This window comes from Macaca fascicularis, chromosome 13 (assembly GCF_037993035.2).
Source record: "Macaca fascicularis isolate 582-1 chromosome 13, T2T-MFA8v1.1".
NCBI classification, from domain to species: domain Eukaryota; kingdom Metazoa; phylum Chordata; class Mammalia; order Primates; family Cercopithecidae; genus Macaca; species Macaca fascicularis.
In genome coordinates this window covers 18,838,896-18,856,437 of record NC_088387.1, presented here as the reverse complement: position 1 = coordinate 18,856,437, position 17,542 = coordinate 18,838,896, and the positions used below count along the sequence as shown (strand labels likewise).

Below are 17,542 nucleotides of genomic sequence, written 5' to 3'. Positions count from 1 at the left end.
GTGAAGAACACATTCCCATCTCCATATCATGCTTATTCTGAGCCCTAATCTCATTAAGGGACATAGTGAGCAGAGTTGCTTTTAATATTTAAATTGTCTCAGAGGTAAAGCACCAGTGGCAAAATCGTAACAGATATTGATTCTTGATGGAAGGCATGGTATATAGATGTTCATTTTAGTAGTCTTTCCAACTGTTTATATGAAAGATTTCGTAGAATAAATGTGGGTTAAAAAAATCTCATGCAAAATTGGCTGATGTTAAAATGTATTCAATCTGGGTGATTTAGTACTCAAGTGATACTTGGGTGGGTTCTAAAAAATATATACATGCATCTTTTTTTCTGAATACATTTAATTGAATTTGCATGATTTAAAATGTGCTTATGACATTAATCCAATGTTTTATTCTTTTAGTCATTCTGGTAGGCCAAAAAGAAAGGTTACCTGTTAATTTAGGAAAAAATATTTTCTTAAATAGTTGCTTAATCCACACTGATGTGACCTGTTGTACTTTTGTATGTTGTCATTGTCACTGAAGGAAATTTACCTCACCCTTTGCATTTTATTTTCTCTTGTGTGTGAGTGTTATGTCTTATGCATATGATGAATGAAAGTTTTAGAAAGGTTATTCAGTTTTTCCATATTGATATGTCTGCCTTTTTTGAGAAAGTGCAAGTGTAACTTACGAACTTATCACTCATTGTGGTGCTAACACTAGCAGTTGAGTTAGCTTTTAGGTACAAAAAGCGTTTAGTAAAGACAAATTAGTCTTACTTTGTGCTTTGTGTGTATATGTATACGTGCTACAAATAAGACACTCAACATCTACTTAAAATTTATTTTACATAACATCTTAGAACTCTTTTAAAATGATTTTTTTTTTTTTTTTTTTTTTTTGAGACGCAGTCTCGCTCTGTCGCCCAGGCTGGAGTGCAGTGGCCAGATCTCAGCTCACTGCAAGCTCCACCTCCCGGGTTTACGCCATTCTCCTGCCTCAGCCTCCCAAGTAGCTGGGACTACAGGCGCCCGCCACCTCGCCCGGCTAGTTTTTTGTATTTTTTAGTAGAGACGGGGTTTCACCGTGTTAGCCAGGATGGTCTTGATCTCCTGACCTTGTGATCCGCCCGTCTTGGCCTCCCAAAGTGCTGGGATTACAGGCTTGAGCCACCGCGCCTGGCCTAAAATGATATTTTCAAAGCTCCAGTGAACTGGATAACTTTATGCAGTAGTTAAAATATTTAAGTTAATTATTTTATCCGTGACTTAAGACAATATTCAAAATATATATAAAAAGATTCAATATTTGCTGTATATAATGTAGATCAAAAAGAAAAGAATCAACAAAAAATTCATAGAGAACATATAGCATTGTGAACATATAATTTACATTGCTTTTAAATAAATGGACCGTAAAAGTAAATCTAGTGAATGCCCTTTTGAAGTTCACTGGGTGACTCAAGTCTATAAAAGGATGCTTTTTATAAAGCTATCTCTAGACATTTTAAACAATAGCATATAATTAGATGTCTGTATCTGTATGTATATATATAGAGAGAGAAAAAAAAAGAGAGGGGGGGTGCATATACAGGTAAGAGCTGTAGCAGATTTATTTAGGTTCTTTTTTTTTTTTTTTTTTTGAGATGCAGTTGTCTGTTGCCCAAGTGGGAGTGCAATGGCATGATCTTGGCTCACTGCAACCTCCACCTCCAAGGTTCAAGTGATTCTCGTGCCTCAGCCTCCCAAGTAGCTGGGACTACAGGCGTGCACTACCAGGCCTGGCTTTTGTCTCTTCTTAAGATGTCATTTTTCCTTAATGTCCATGGAAAAATATAGGATAGAACATTCGAAATTAACACCAATGTCATCAGATGTTGGGATTTATAACTTGTATAGTTTAGCAGTGATGTTAGTCTTCATTTTGGTTTCTAAGCTCTCTACTGTTTGAAAGAAAGATTTCAAAGCAGTGATTATCCCAATCATCTCTGTATAATGTTAAATTGGTATCAGTTATCTCATTATATAGCCTCATACATTTTAACAAAAAGGACCATGAACTGTTTAGACAGTGAAGGTTTTTCCAGTTTGCATTAAGTTTGACTCACATGTACGAAAGTTGTAAGTGGTCATAGAGACCTAACATTCCAGGCATTGATGGTTTTGAATGTAGAAAATGTAAGTAATCTTGGTCTCAAAGATCTAGTCTTGGTTTTATGAATTTTTGTTCTCTCAATGTTAAATTTTGTTTGGCTGGATAGGGCGTGCCCCTCCTCGGAACACAACAGTCGACCTTAATAGTGGAAACATCGACGTGCCTCCCAACATGACAAGCTGGGCCAGCTTTCATAATGGCGTGGCTGCTGGCCTGAAGATAGCTCCTGCCTCCCAGATCGACTCAGCTTGGATTGTTTACAATAAGCCCAAGCATGCCGAGTTAGCCAATGAGTATGCTGGCTTCCTCATGGCTCTGGGGCTGAATGGGCACCTCACCAAGCTGGCGACTCTCAATATCCATGACTACTTGACCAAGGTGAGAGCCTGTGCTCCCAGTGCCTGGCTAGCAGTAGCTCCTACTTGCTCTGTTTGCTCTTCTTTCTTCATTCTTATACTTCTAAGTCCATTTGTCTCACAGTACATGGAATAATCTTTCTAAAGCGTAAATCAGAGCATGTCACTTCCTTGGTCAAAGCCATTTAATTAATGATCTCCCGTTGCTCTTTTTTTTTTATTTTGAGTAAGATGGAGTAGAATTTAATGAGTGACAGAAAAGCTCTCAACAGCGAGAGGGGACCCAAAGGTGGGTTGCCGGCCACAAGGCTGAATCTAGGGGTTCTTATGGGCGTGAAATGAGTATGCATGCTGATTGGTCTGTGGGTATGCTTGAGAAAGCACCATTTAGAAATAGGCACGATAGTGTAGAGGACCAACTGGGGAAGGACAGGTACACGTAAAGTAGGTGAAGGATAAGGACCAATCAGGAGAGAGCGTGCCAAACAGGAATGAGAGCTCTCTGGTCCATGGATGTATCCGGAACTTGTAGCTTGGTTTTCTGGCTTTCGACTGTCCTTGGCTTGAAGGTTGAGTTTCACCTGAGAACTTACCTACCTCCTATCGCTATCAATCCCCGCCCTGAAGAAGTACATCTAACTGCTGTTAGGATAGGCATGATGACTGTTCTAACTGCTTCATGCTGACAGAGGATGTTGTTTTGGGAAGCAGCAGTCAGGTCTCTCTTACAGGCCTATCTAAGGGTCCCTGGTAAAAGGGAGCCATCAACCGAGGTTCCATTTGCATGACCATTTGGAGTTTGATGGCCTCTAGGCGAGAAAAAACACATTTTACAAGGAGGTTAAGTACACATGAACCAAATGTGAGTATTGCAATGAGAGCATAAAGAGGAACTAAAAGGGGGAAAATCCATGCCCGTATATTAGGGAAACCTAGAAAGGACAGAAAGAAAACCTCTGAAAATGGAGTGTTCTATTCCAGGATTTTGCAAAATAGGGTTGTCATGGGCATGTCCCCCTAGATCATTAGATATGTTATAATTAGGCATTGCAATGCCTTTAAGTAGATTTCTGACCATAGGCTGCAGAATCCAGTAATGCCCGATAATCTCCTTAGTTAGCTGAGGGTCTTGGGGAGAGGGGAAGAGAAAGTGGGTCCAATTCTCTTCTTGCCCAGTGCCCTGGTCCCTTCTGACAAGACCAGGCCTAGGTTCTTCACTGAAGTCTGAGGGAGTTGAGCCTTGGACTTTGAAACTTTATGTCCTCCGTCAGTTAGAAATTTATGAAGAGCCTTACTGCCTTTCTGAGAAATTTCCTCAGTTGGGGCACAGAGGAGAGTGTCATCTACATATTAAGACTTTAACTTGAGTTTGAAAGAACTCAGAGAGATCTTTTGACAATGCCTGCCCAAACAGGTGGGGGCTGTCTTGGAATCCGTGCGGTAACACCATCCAGGTTAGCTGGGTAGTCTGGTTGGAGGGATCCCTGAATGCAAACAAGTTTTGGGAGTTGGGGTATAACGGTATGCAGAAAAAAGCGTCTTTTAATTCCAAGAATGCAAACCATTTAGTTTCCTCTGGTATCTAAGTTAACAAAGTATAGGGATTGGGAACCACTGGGTAAATTGGTTCATTACACCAATTACTCATTAAGGAGGTAGAGATCCTGGACCAGTCTCCATTCCCTGTTGGGTTTCTGTACTCCCGATATTGGGGACAAGGACTGTTGCAGGGTTTAACAAGGCCCTGCATCCTTAGGTTATTAATGATGGCTTCTAGCCCTTTCCTAGCTCCTGTTTTTAGGGGATATTGTCTTTGATTAGGGAAGAAGATGGGATCCCTGAGATGGATTTGGACCGGTGAGACTGTTGTAGTTCAGCCAGTTTTTCCTGAATTGCTCAAACCTCTGGATTAATATCAGTCTCTACCAGAGGGAGGCAAAGAGTCTGTCCTGGAGCCATAAGGATGGTGGTTCCCTTGTGAGCTAAAATATCCCTACCTCAGAGGAGTTGGGCTTTCAGGTATGATTAAAAAGCCATAGGTAAACAAAAGGTCTCCCTAGGTACAGCTAAGGGGTTGAGAAAAATATCTGGTCAGAGGCTTTCCTGAGATGCCCCTCACAGTCATGCTAAGGGAGGAGGGGAAGCCCGGTTTGGAGAGGAGGACAGGAATGGCTGCTCTGGTATTGAGGAGGAAGTCCATCGTCTAAGTCCCTTTGGCCTCCAGAATCACCCAGGACTCATGGATGATAATACAGCCTGAGCTGTCAGAGCTGGGGAGGGGAGCCCTGGGACCCAGCAGTCCTGTTGGACCATTTGAGAAGCCGGCTCTGAACCTGGAGACGGACGTCTCTGAGGCAGTTTATCCTCCAGTGGTCTCCCTTACAGATTGAACAGGGCCGTGGGGGCTGCTTCTGGTATCGAGGGCAGTCTCTCTTTTAGTACCCCCACACTGATAACAGCTGGTCATAGAAGGAGAAGCTCCTTGGGGATCCAGAGGTTTATATGCCTGTATGGCAGCTATTAGTGCCTCTGCCTTTTTTTCGTTCCTTTTTTTCCTTTTTCTTGGGCTTCCTCATGGTCCTGATTATAAAAGACCAAGGTGGTGACTTTCAGGAGATTCTCTAGGGTACTATCTGGTCCAATAGCTAAGTTTTTGCAGCATTCTTCTAATATCTGGGGCTGCTTGGGTTATAAACTTGTCTTTCAAAATTAACTGTCCTTTTATAGAGTCAGGAGAGAGATGTGTGTTTAATTAAAGGCTGTCTCAGTTTTTCCAGGAAAACAGAAGGGTTCTCTTCAGACCCTTGGTTTATGGTTGATAACTTATTGTAATTGAGAGACTTGGCTCTAGTTCTCAGACCTTCCAGTATGCATGCCTGAAAATGTTTTCTCTGCCACTTTCCTAGAGCAGTGTCTGAGTCCCATTGAGGATCTTTGGTGGGTGCAGCCTGTTTGACTGTCAGAAAGGGCTCCCTGATTTCTTCCCCTTTTTGGTAGGTGCCGTAATAAGATGCAAACATTTTATCTCCAATTGTCTCAGCAACCTGTAAAGCCGTCTGCTTCTCTGAAGCTCTAAGTCTGGTTGAGAAGTAACATGATAGCCTTCCATGAAAGCTCAAACACTTGAGTAAGGTTCTGAAAGGCTTCAATATACCTATCAAGGTCGACAAAATTTTCCTAGATTTCCTTTTATCTGCCTCAAATCTTGTGAAGAAAAGGGGACTTGTACTTTGATAGGACCACATTCACTAGGCATTTCCTGCAAAGGAAGAAGTGATGCTGGAGCGTATCCAGATAGAACTCTTCTAACAGGATGAGGGTCAAAAGGGGGCCTGGATAAGGGGGACAAGATGATCCAAGAGGAGCTGGGACCTGGGCTGGTGCAGGGGCTCTGCCTCCTTCTCTAAGGAGACAGACTGTTTTTTCCCCTCTGTCTGGATTAAGTCTGCCTTGCTGGATATCACTGCTATAAGTGCAGGGTCTGTTCTACATTGCTGACAGAGCTTGGGGTTATCCCGCAGGGCAAAAAAGGCCTATACATATGGGATTTTTGACCATTTTCCTTCTCTGCGGTAGAAGAGATCTAGCTATTGGATAGTATTATAATTAATATTCTCCCCAGCTGACTAGGTCTGCCCATCTTCCAACTTCTAGCTGGGCCAAGCCTTGGTACTGATAAATGCCAGGCATTTTTTCTTCAGAGTCTGAGGATCGAAGGAGTCCCAGTGTCTCAAGATGCACTTGAGAGGAGTGCAGGCTACCCATTTAGAAAGAGAGAGGGGAGAAAAACGCATCCTTAGTCTTTCCCTCTGCCGTCCTGGAGTCCAAGGCATCTCTCAGGCTTGCCTTGGTCGTGGATGTGCTCGCAGCCGCCATTCATGACCAGGGGAGGATCAAGCCAGCAGGAACCGTCCCGTTCACGTGCACTCAGCCTTGACCCTCCTTGTTGACTGCTTTTGATTTCTCTGTCTGAATTCTATATAAGCTTGAGACTAAGATGAATCCAGGGGGTTCCTGCATATTATTTGTCTATAATGTTCATTTGGCTGGCAGTTTATTTAGCTTCATCAGGCATAACCCAGCATCCTGCCATGAAAAGAAGCAATTTATCAAAGAGACACATAACTAAGTAACATTTCTCAGAAAAGCAGTAGGGAAAACATGATAGGAAAGATTGGAAGTCTTTGTCCGACACCGGAACAGGCTGTCGGGGACTGGGGGCCAGTCTAGGGTCCTTCGGATAACACCAAGGTACCCTTGGCCAGATACCTTTAGTTGCCCCAGGACCTTATTCTGATCCCATACAATGGCTGAACTTCTGTGAAGGGAAACTGGTTTAAAACAAGGTCAACATTCCCAACACCAGAGGAGAAAGAGGGATCAACCATTGCTCTTAATATACATTCTAGGAGCTGGTGTGATCCTGTTCACTTCTGCAGCCCTAGTTGTTACCACTGTTCTTTTTTTTTTGAGATGGAGTCTTGCTCTGTCACCTAGGCTAGAGTGCAGTGGTGGGATCTCATCTCACTGCAACCTCCGCCTCTGACGTTCAAGTGATTCTCCTTCCTCAGCCTCCTAAGTAGCTGGGGTTACAGGTGTGCACTATCACACCTGGGTAACTTTTGTATTTTTGATGGAATCGGGGTTTCACCATGTTGGCCAGGCTGGTCTTGAACTCCTGACCTCAGGTGATCTGCCTGCCTCGGGCTTCCAGAGTGCTGGGATTATAGGCGTAAGCCTCTGCACCTAGCCCCACTCTTCTTCTTGCTCCCCCACGCTCTAACCATACAGATTGGCTATTTTAGCTCCCTGGCAAACTAAACTCTTTCACTTCACAGCCTTATTTTTTTTTAAGGAATCTTTATTTATATAAATATATAAAATTCACATACCATATAATTCACTGTTTAAAGTGTATAGTGCAGTGGTTTTTAGTATATTCACAGAGTTGTGCATCCATCACTGCTGTTAATTTTAGAACATTTTCTTCACCCATAAAGGAACCTTGTACCCACTAGCATTCCTCTTGTGCCCACTCCCCATTCCTCCACCCCACCCCCACCTTCACTTCAGCTCCTGCCAACCATTTATCCTCCATCTCTATGGGTTTGCCTTTTCTATACCTTTCATATAAATGGAGTCATACAAAATGTGGTCTTTTAGGATGGGCTTCTTTCACTTAGCCTGGTAATTTCAGGGTTCATCCGTGTTGTACCATCTATCAGCAATTCATTCCTCTTTGTTGTTGAATAAATGTTTTATTTTATGAATGTACATTTATTCATAAGTTGATGGATATTTGGGTTATTTGGACTTTTTAGCTATTACGAATAATATTGCTGTGAACATTTGTATACGTGTTGTGCGGATGTATGTTTTCATTACTCTTGGGTACATACTTAGGAGTGGAATTGCTGGGTTATATGGTAACTGTTTAACTTTTTGAGGAACTGTAAACTGTTTTGCATAATGACTGCACCATTTTACAACCCTGTCAGCTATACATGAGAGTTCCAGTCTCTCCATATTTTTGCCAACACTTGTTATATTGTGTTGAGTCCAGCCTCATTCTTTTGCATGTGTCTTTCCACTTGTCCCAGCACTGTTTTTTGACGACTGCCCTTTACCTATTGAATTGTCTTGGCACTCTTGTGGTCAGTTGATGTCAATGCGAGGGTTTATTTCTGAATCACCTCAGAACCATTTATATGCTGTTTTATTACCTGAAACAGTCTTCCTCACCTTCTAAACTTGAGTGTCCCCTTTCCTGCTACTGTTCCTGGCTAATTTGTTTTCATCCTTCAGGTCATAATATAAATTTCTTTGTATAATCTTTAGAGATTTCATCCCTAATAATCCTCTAGTCCCTCCCAATCTAAATTAAGCTCTTTTAAAATACTCTTTCATAATACTTTGTACTTTCTTATTGTACTACTTTTTAATAATATATTTGTTTATATTTTTTAATTTAACACTTTTTTTTCCTATTAAGACATTAGGTCCATGAGAGCAAGGACCATGTTTGTTTAGTTTACCACTATATTCTCGGTGCCTCTCATTGTGCCTGTCAACATAAAAGTACGTCTTGAAAGTGGCAGGCAGTAGTTTATTTTAAACTACATATTTGTTTTGTTTCTATCTTAGGGCCATGAAATGACAAGCATTGGACTGCTGCTTGGTGTTTCTGCTGCAAAACTAGGCACCATGGATATGTCTATTACTCGGCTTCTTAGCATTCACATTCCTGCTCTCTTACCCCCAACGTCCACAGAGCTGGATGTTCCTCACAATGTCCAAGTGGCCGCGGTGGTTGGCATTGGCCTTGTGTATCAAGGGACAGCTCACAGACATACTGCAGAGGTCCTGTTGGCTGAGATAGGTATGGGATTAATAGTGCTGAATCTTCATAGGCATGCACTTTCCACTCCACATAAATCCAAGTAAAAATGATAATAAAATTATAAAAATTAAGGAAAGACAATAGTAGCTTTTGTGAGCAAAGAATGATCTAGTACTAATTAAAAAAAAAATCTCTAAGTAATGTTATCCAAGGCTGATGTAACTTCAGGTTATTAACCTCCATATTTATTTGCTAGCTTATTACTGAATTCCAGTGGTCACATTTAATGAGGTACCTGTGGTTTTAATCATATATGAGTATGCTGTTTATCCTGCTATGTCTATACCAGCAATGTCTAGCAGTGGCCTGCACTTAAAACTCAAAGAGTAGATTGTTTTGGTCCCTGAGAGACACTAAACTATACACATCACAGTGTTTACTGTGTTGGATACAGCACTTCCAATAGAAGTCGAGTAATTGACTCCTGCTTTCCTCCTTTACATGCTGGTGGGTATGTTGGTGATGAACCTGGAAATGGTAAGGTCCACACACTCACTTTAGTGAAGTGTCTCTGTTTCTTACTCGGTCTAAACTTTTTGGAAATCTGTATTATGTGTTGTCTTTTTCTGCCTAATGGAAGTGTTATTGGTATTATTAATATGCTCAACAATTTAGTTACATATTTGTATGTCCTATTCAAGATTTTTTCTATATGCATTTCTGAATATATTGTTAAAGATGTATTATTTAGTATAATGGTATCAGATAGCTATTGCCACAGTGATGCTTCATACATACAGGCATAACATTGGCCCAGGCAGCTCTGCTTTAGGCTGTAGCTGTGTAGCTGGCTGCTCTGCTGCTGTTCTGCCTCACCTGCCTTATTCTGGGACCCACGCTGGAGGGTGTGTTTCTCTCGTGGTGTTGACAGAAACCTAAGAGAGAACCAGTGAAGACCGGGACCCATAATTTAGTCTATTGTAATGATAGATGAAATTATTCCCAAAGTTGAAATGTTTCTGCTATCAAAATACATAGTAGCATAAGTTAGAGATCTGAAAAACACTTATTCAGAAAATATTCAACACTGGTTGTTAAAGCATGTTCGTCTGGAAAGTAGTTTACCATTCTTTGGCTACATCATGATTATGATGATGATGTCTAATGATGTCACTGCACAGTCTCACAGCTGTGGCATACTTCTTTCATACTGTAGATAGAAGATTTCATCTTTAATTCATATGTATGTGCCTTTTTATAGGATTACTCTCAGAATGTACATTAAAAATTCTGTTTGTATAGATCATTGTTATAAGTGGTTTTTAAAACAAATTTTGTATAATACTCATTGAGTTGATGGTCTGTAAAATGCTTTTTTTGGTTAACTTTTAGAACTTTTTAGATTGTTTTAATAATCCTTTGTTGTTATGTATAAACATTACACTGATTACCTTTGTGTGATTTTTTTTTTCTTTAATTTTATTTATTTATTTATTTATTTATTTATTTATTTATTTATTTTGAGACAGAGTCGTGCTCTGTCGCCCAGGCTGGAGTGCAGTGGCGTGATCTCAGCTCACTGCAGCCTCTGCCTCCAGGGTTCAAGCAATTCTCATGCCTCAGCCTACCAAGTAGCTGGGATTACATGTGTCTGCCGGCATGCCTGGCTACTTTCGTAGTTTTAGTAGAGATGAGATTTCTCCATGTCGGCCAGACTTGTCTTAAACTCCTGACCTCAAGTAATCCTCCTGTCTTGGCCTCCCTAAGTGCTGGGATTATAGGCAAGGGCCACCACGCCCAGCCTTTTTTCTTTTTTTTTTTTAATTGCATTTTTTTCCTATCGGGATAAAATTTCAGGAGTGTGAAAATTTTTTTCAGAGGGAAGGGTTTTAATACATAGTACATTTTGTCATTTTCAACAAGGTAGCATTAGGGTTATAGGGTGCTTTTTAAAAGTATGAATTTTATATCCAGTCAGACTTCTGAGATCAATGCACAGAAATTCTGCCATAGTAGGGCTCATTATTATATAGACTCGAAATAAATGTTGAAACATAATATTCAACAATAATATAAGCAAGTGACATCCTTATTCATTATCATCATTTGAACATGTTTCGCCACATGTGATGAGTGAATTTGAAAGTAATGAAAGCAAAATGTAAGATATTTTGTTGTAGCTGTTGTTGCGATGCTGTCTCACTCTGTCGCCCAGACTGGAGTGCAGTGACCTGATTTCGGCTCACTGCAACCTCTGCCTCCCGGGTTCAAGTGATTCTTCTGCCTCAGCCCCCCGAGTAGCTGGGATTATAGGCACCTGCCACCCTGGCTAATTTTTGTATTTTTAGTAGAGACATGGTTTCACCATGTTGGCCAGGCTGATCTCGAACTCCTGACCTCAAGTGATCCACCTGCCTCGGCTTGCCGAAGTGCCGGGATTACAGGCATGAGCCAGCACACCCAGCCGAGATGTTTTTTAAAAAAATAAAACTTTTTTTTGGAATACTCTTCCCTTTAAAAATGTTTTCTATTACTTGGTAATTTTTTTTGGTAAGACTCAAAGTTTCATAGTATTTGAATATCATTGCTTATAAAGACTTAAATTGGCAAAACAAAAACTATTTTGGGCCCTTTTTTTTTTTTTTAGGTAGGTAAACCTACATTTGTGGACACCATAGTGTCATAACTTTCTGAATGGAGTTATATTCCATTCGTATCGCCAGTGCAACTTGCTAGAAAGTTAATTCTAAGATTTTTATGAGTTGCGATTTTGAGAGGCTAGTTTGAACTGTGTCGCTTTTCTTTTTACAGGACGGCCTCCTGGTCCTGAAATGGAATACTGCACTGACAGAGAGTCATACTCCTTAGCTGCTGGCTTGGCCCTGGGCATGGTCTGCTTGGGGGTAAGCATAGTCTGTGCCTTCCCATGCTTCAGTTAGGACATCTACATGTTGAAACAAATAACCTTGACACCTAAACCTGAATACTGTCCCTTACTATGACTTAATGCTGCCCAGCTCTCTTGTCTTTTTGGATATTTTTCAAAGTACCAGATTTGCAAATGGAGAGAAACTGTGGTCAAGAGTGAGACTTTAAGATTTATTTTCCTCCAGCTTACAGTGTTCATGAACAAACTAAAGGGAATGAAGTTTTTTTTTTTTTTCCCAAGTGTTCAAGACATACAATGAATAAGTGACAGCCCACTATGATTGAAAACAGAAAACAGTGAAAACGTATATGATCGGGAGCCTTAAGAGTCTATAGTAGCTGCCTGAAACAAACCCTAACCCCCTTTTGCCATGGTGGTGTTCACTGTGTATCCCAGAATGTTTCCCAGTAACATCTTCCTTGTGACAGAATGCAATATCAGATTGACCCGTCTTTAACTGCATCCAAGAGATGTGTACAGAATTACCAGAAACATTTCATTAAATGATTGTTTCACTTGAAATGTGGTTCCCCTTAAAAAACCACCAATACATTGTTATGGTCAAACTAAATGATATAAAGAAAGTTATAAGGCCGAGGCAGTCAGGTCACCTGAGATCGGCAGTTTGAGACCAACCTGACCAACATGGGGAAACCCTGTCTCTACTAAAAATACAAAATGAGCCGGGTGTGGTGACACATGCCTGTAATCCCAGCTACTCAGGAGGCTGAGGCAGGACAATCACTTGAACACAGGAGGCAGAGGTTGCGGTGAGCCGAGATCGCACCATTGCACTCCAGCCTGGACAACAAGAGCGAGACTCCATCTCAAAAGAAAAAAAAAGTTATAGTGGAAGGAATTTTTTCTCATGTGTGTTCTGAAAATCCACCCTGTGGTTGACCATCTGTTGGGGCCTTGAATTCACACTGGCACATGAGCTAAAGAGGCTGGTAGTATAATGGAAAAGAATTGGCTGGGTGTGGTGGCTCACACCTGTAATCCAGGCACTTTGGGAAGCCGAGGCGGGTGGATCACGAGGTCAGGAGTTCGAGACCATCCTGGCTAACACAGTGAAACCCTGTCTCTACTAAAAATATAAAAAAATTAGCCAGGCATGGTGGCGGGCACCTGTAGTTCCAGCTACTTGGGAGGCTGAGGCAGGAGAATGATGGGAATCCAGGAGGCGGAGCTTGCAGTGAGTCATGATCATGCCACTGCACTCCAGCCTGGGCGACAGAGCGAGACTCTCTCAAAAAAAAAAAGTAATCACACAGGAATTCCAACTTGAATTCTGGTCCTAACTAGTGAGTCAAGTCATTTAACTACATTATTGTCTATTGCTTGATCAGCTTCATGGATTGTTGATGGCCATGTTTTATATGTAGCCCTGCAACTTACTATAATAGCTGTATAACCTTGGGCTTAATCCCTCTATGCCACACTTTCCTTATTTATAAAATGGGGTTTTAATAGTAGCTATTTGATATGGCTGTTCATTCATGTTAAACACACAGAATAGTACCTGACCCAGAGCATACATTCAATAAATTACTATCATTATCATAGTTATTGTTGTTGGAAAAATTCTTACGTACAATAATGAAAGTATTCAGGTATTTACAGTTCAGGTTTCAATTATATAACTAATATTTTTCTTTATTGTTAAATGTAACTAACTCTAAAGCTCTTACGTATTTTAAGACAGTACTTAAAGTTGAACATTCATGTATTAAAACTTTTGTGAGAATTATTAAACATTAATAACTCATGATTTATTAACTCATGATTAATGTTTGCTTTAAATTGGAAATAAAAAAACCCAAAACCTGAAATAACCTGCTTTGAGGTAAGTTAATTCATTTTTATAGTTATGGGTATATGTTGTGGATCTTCCTCCATAAGATTTTTTTTGACTTGTCTGTTACCGTCTTTTCCAGCATGGCAGCAATTTGATAGGTATGTCTGATCTCAATGTGCCTGAGCAGCTCTATCAGTACATGGTTGGAGGACATAGGCGCTTTCAAACAGGAATGCATAGGGAGAAACATAAATCGCCAAGTTATCAAATCAAAGTAAGTACACATCAAAGTGACAGATCAAAAGTCTGGAAGCTAGGAAGTTAATTGGGAAATACTAGTGTTCATACTAACACTGGTAAATATGTTATTTTTAAGCATAGCTAGTCTAGTATTCAGAGGAATTTTATAATAATTCAGAGCTCTTTTACATGCATAAACTCTTCTTTCAATAGGAGGGAGATACCATAAATGTGGATGTGACTTGTCCAGGTGCTACTCTAGCTTTGGCTATGATCTACTTGAAAACCAATAACAGGTATTTCTACCCACCCACCCTTCCTTCCGCCATGATAGTGTGATATCCTCTCTCACCTTGGTTGTAAAATTCAGTTATCTCATGTGTTTATTTCTCCTGTACTGGATTAAGCTGATTTTCCTTTCAAATACTGTAAGTTTTTGGAGGAAAACTTGCAATATTTGAAGTTATAAAGATTTTACCTAGAAATAATATATTTGGCTATTTTAATGGTATTTGACAATATAGTTTTCAATTTCTGTTCATTTCTGTTTTGTAGTTGATGTCAGTAATACCCAAACAATGCCCCTGTTTGTTTTCATCAGTTTAGCATATTGCTGTGAGGACTGGTTAAGTCAGAAGTACTTATCATTAGTCTGATCTTGGTTACCTGTAAAACAATGGTTTTTGCCTACTTCAAGAGCTTTTGTAATTACCAAACCATCTACTTTCCCAACTTGCTATATTAGTGCTGACGCTTGAAAGTAGACCTTTGGCATTTATGCTTACACTTTGCATAGAAGAGTAAGTTGAGTACAGGACATTATGCCATGTATTAAGTCTACTAATTAAAAAAAGTTCTAAGATTCAAGGAACTTTTCAGTGTTCTACATTTTTCCCTTTAGAAAAAGTAAATGTGTGCAGAATTAACGAAGTGTTTAAAAATAGGTATTTATCATTTACTGTTTGGATGAATGTGTAGGGCAGTGCTTCCTTGGCACTGGGGATATTTCATTGAGCAAAACTAAAAATATCTGCCCTCATGGAGCTTATGTTATAGTAAGACATACATGTACATCTATAATAACTATTACGTTAGAAGGTGTAAAGTATTGTGAAAAATGTGTAGAGCAGTAGTGGAGTGGGAAGAAATGTTTTGAAACAGATCTTGAGATTCTTGATTGTCTTGCTCTCTACTTGAGCAGTGTCCCTTACTGTTTTCCTCCACCACCAGATCTATTGCGGATTGGCTGCGAGCCCCTGACACCATGTATTTGTTGGACTTCGTGAAGCCGGAATTTCTCTTGCTTAGGGTATGCTTTGTCATTTTTCATTTGTGTTAACATGAGAAGTCTGTTTATGGTTCTTAAACTTAGCTTGTAAGCCGGGCACAGTGGCTTATGCCTGTAATCCCAGCACTTCAGAAGGTTGAGACAGGAGGATTGCTTGAGCCCAGGAGTTTGAGACCAGCCTGGGCAACATAGGCTGGTCTCCATGAATGAATGAATAAATGAATAAATAGCAAACACAAATGTCTTTACAAGAGAGCCTTTTATTTTTAATTTGTCATGCATATCTAATTGGCAGTGTTCATTTGAAATTTCGCAAATAGGACTTTGGGAATCCCAAGAAAGGTAACCACATTGATATATAATACTTGGAGTGATGTTTCACTTTCTCACATTATCATTCAAAACTTCCTAAAAAGCAACAAATGATGAGGACTTTTTTACTGCTTTATTTTACATTTTTGGATTACTATCAGGGATGTAATAATACTGTTAAGGTTGAATCTAAAGAAAATAACAATTTGACTTAATTGTCTAAAATTTTCCCTCTAATTCTTTTTTTTCTGATGTTTAAAATGAGCATATGGAAGCTTTTAAATTATGATGTAGATAGAGCTATGATTCTTTCCTTTGTGATTTTTTTTCTTTTCCAGAGTACGTTTTAAAAAGTACCCCCCAAGCCCTCTAAACTTTGATGATGTTCAACTCAATTTTAGTTTTTCTTTGTTAAAATTTAAATCTTTATTTTAATGAGTAGTTTAGGTTGATACTACAGATGGTTCCCAACTTAGGATTTTTAACTTAACCATAGTGTGAAAGTGGTACTCATTCAGTAGAAACTGTATTTCCAATTTTGAATTTTAATTTTTTCTTGTACTCCTGGCGGTATGACGCTCTCCTGGTGTTGGGTAACGGCAGCAAGCTGCAGCTCCCAGTCAGCCATGCAGTCGTGAGGGTAAACGACCCATCCTCCACAGTTTACTTTGAGAATTTATAGTAATTTCACTCAATTATAGGCTAATGTGAGTGTTCGGAGCATGTTTAAGATAGGCTAGGTCGAGCTGTGATGTTTGGCAGGCAAGGTGTATTAAATGTGTTTTCTTTTTCCTTTTTTTTTTTTTCTTTTTTTTTTAATAAGATGGAGTCTCGCTCTGTTGCCCAGGCTGGAGTGCAGTGACACCATCTTGGCTCACTGCAACCTTCGCCTCCTGGGTTCAAGCTATTCTTGTGCCTCAGCCTCCTGAGTAGCTGGGACTACTGGCATGTGCCACCATGCTCGGCTAATTTTTGTATTTTTAGTAGAGATGGGGTTTCACCATGTTGGCAAGGCTGGTCTCGAACTCCTGACCTTCAGTGATCTGCCCGCCATGGTCTCCCAAAGTGCTAGGTTTACAGGCATGAGCCACTGAGCCTGGCCTAAATGTATTTTCAGCTTAAGGTATTTTCGACTTACAATAGGTTTATTAGTGCCTGTAAGCATTAGGGCACTGATGCTTAGTGCCCTAAGCATTTGCATATACTTATTTTTCCTGTATTTGCATATACTTATTTTTCAAAATTCTCATCAGTCGGGAACTGATTCTTAAATTGTTCTGTTTGTTATTATCATTGTTATAAAGTCTGTGAACTTTACCTGCTCTAATTAATTTTATCTCTGTTGCATTTTTAAGACACTTGCTCGATGCCTGATTTTGTGGGATGATATTTTACCAAATTCCAAGTGGGTTGACAGCAATGTTCCTCAAGTAAGTACATACAATGAATATCATATCTTTAGTAGCATAAAATTATGATATCTTATGGGATTTTTCAAAATTCTGTAAAATATTTTTTCTTATGAAGGCAATATTGATCATCAGGATACTTCTTAAAGACCTAAGAACTTTCATTTTAAGATTCTGTGCTGCACAGACCACAGTCTTCTCTTTTAGCCTCAGGTCCCTAGAAATTGTAGTTTTTAAAAATTAAATATGAGTATCAGTGTTGTGTGGCAGTTAAAAAATGAAAGAAAAAAACTAAACGTTTGCCAAAATACTCTAAAAAAGTGTTCTTGATATTTTTATCATAATTAAATACACATTTCTTTTAATTTTTTTTTTTTGAGATGGAGTGTCACTCCGTTGCCCAGGCTGGAGTGCAGTGGTGCGATCTCGGCTCACTGCAAGCTCCGCCTCCCGGGTTCCTGCCATTCTCCTGCCTCAGCCTCCGAGTAGCTGGGACTACAGGCGCCCGCCACCACGTCCAGCTAATTTTTTGTATTTTTAGTAGAGACAGGGTTTCACCATGTTAGCCAGGATGGTCTCGATATCCTGACCTTGTGATCCGCCCTCCTTGGCCTCCCAAAGTGCTGGGATTACAGGTGTGAGCCACCATGCCTGGCCTAAATACACATTTCTAAGATGCTATTTTACTTCATGACAATTTTAGATCTCCTAATATAATAAC

The 17,542-nt window shown here is 40.0% G+C and overlaps 1 protein-coding gene across 10 annotated transcripts in view; it reads left to right on the top strand.

Annotated features, from left to right (window-relative positions):
• The window catches only part of ANAPC1 (anaphase promoting complex subunit 1), a 119,210-nt gene that overhangs the window by 71,431 nt on the left and 30,237 nt on the right, over positions 1-17,542 (top strand). For all 10 annotated transcript variants that reach the window (XM_074011254.1, XM_074011253.1, XM_074011256.1 and 7 more), the window contains 7 exons: positions 2,256-2,527; positions 8,650-8,884; positions 11,657-11,748; positions 13,712-13,846; positions 14,026-14,108; positions 15,043-15,121; positions 16,768-16,842. In XM_074011254.1, coding sequence (XP_073867355.1) covers positions 2,256-2,527; positions 8,650-8,884; positions 11,657-11,748; positions 13,712-13,846; positions 14,026-14,108; positions 15,043-15,121; positions 16,768-16,842 — 971 coding nt within the window. The remainder of the gene's footprint in view (positions 1-2,255; positions 2,528-8,649; positions 8,885-11,656; positions 11,749-13,711; positions 13,847-14,025; positions 14,109-15,042; positions 15,122-16,767; positions 16,843-17,542) is intronic.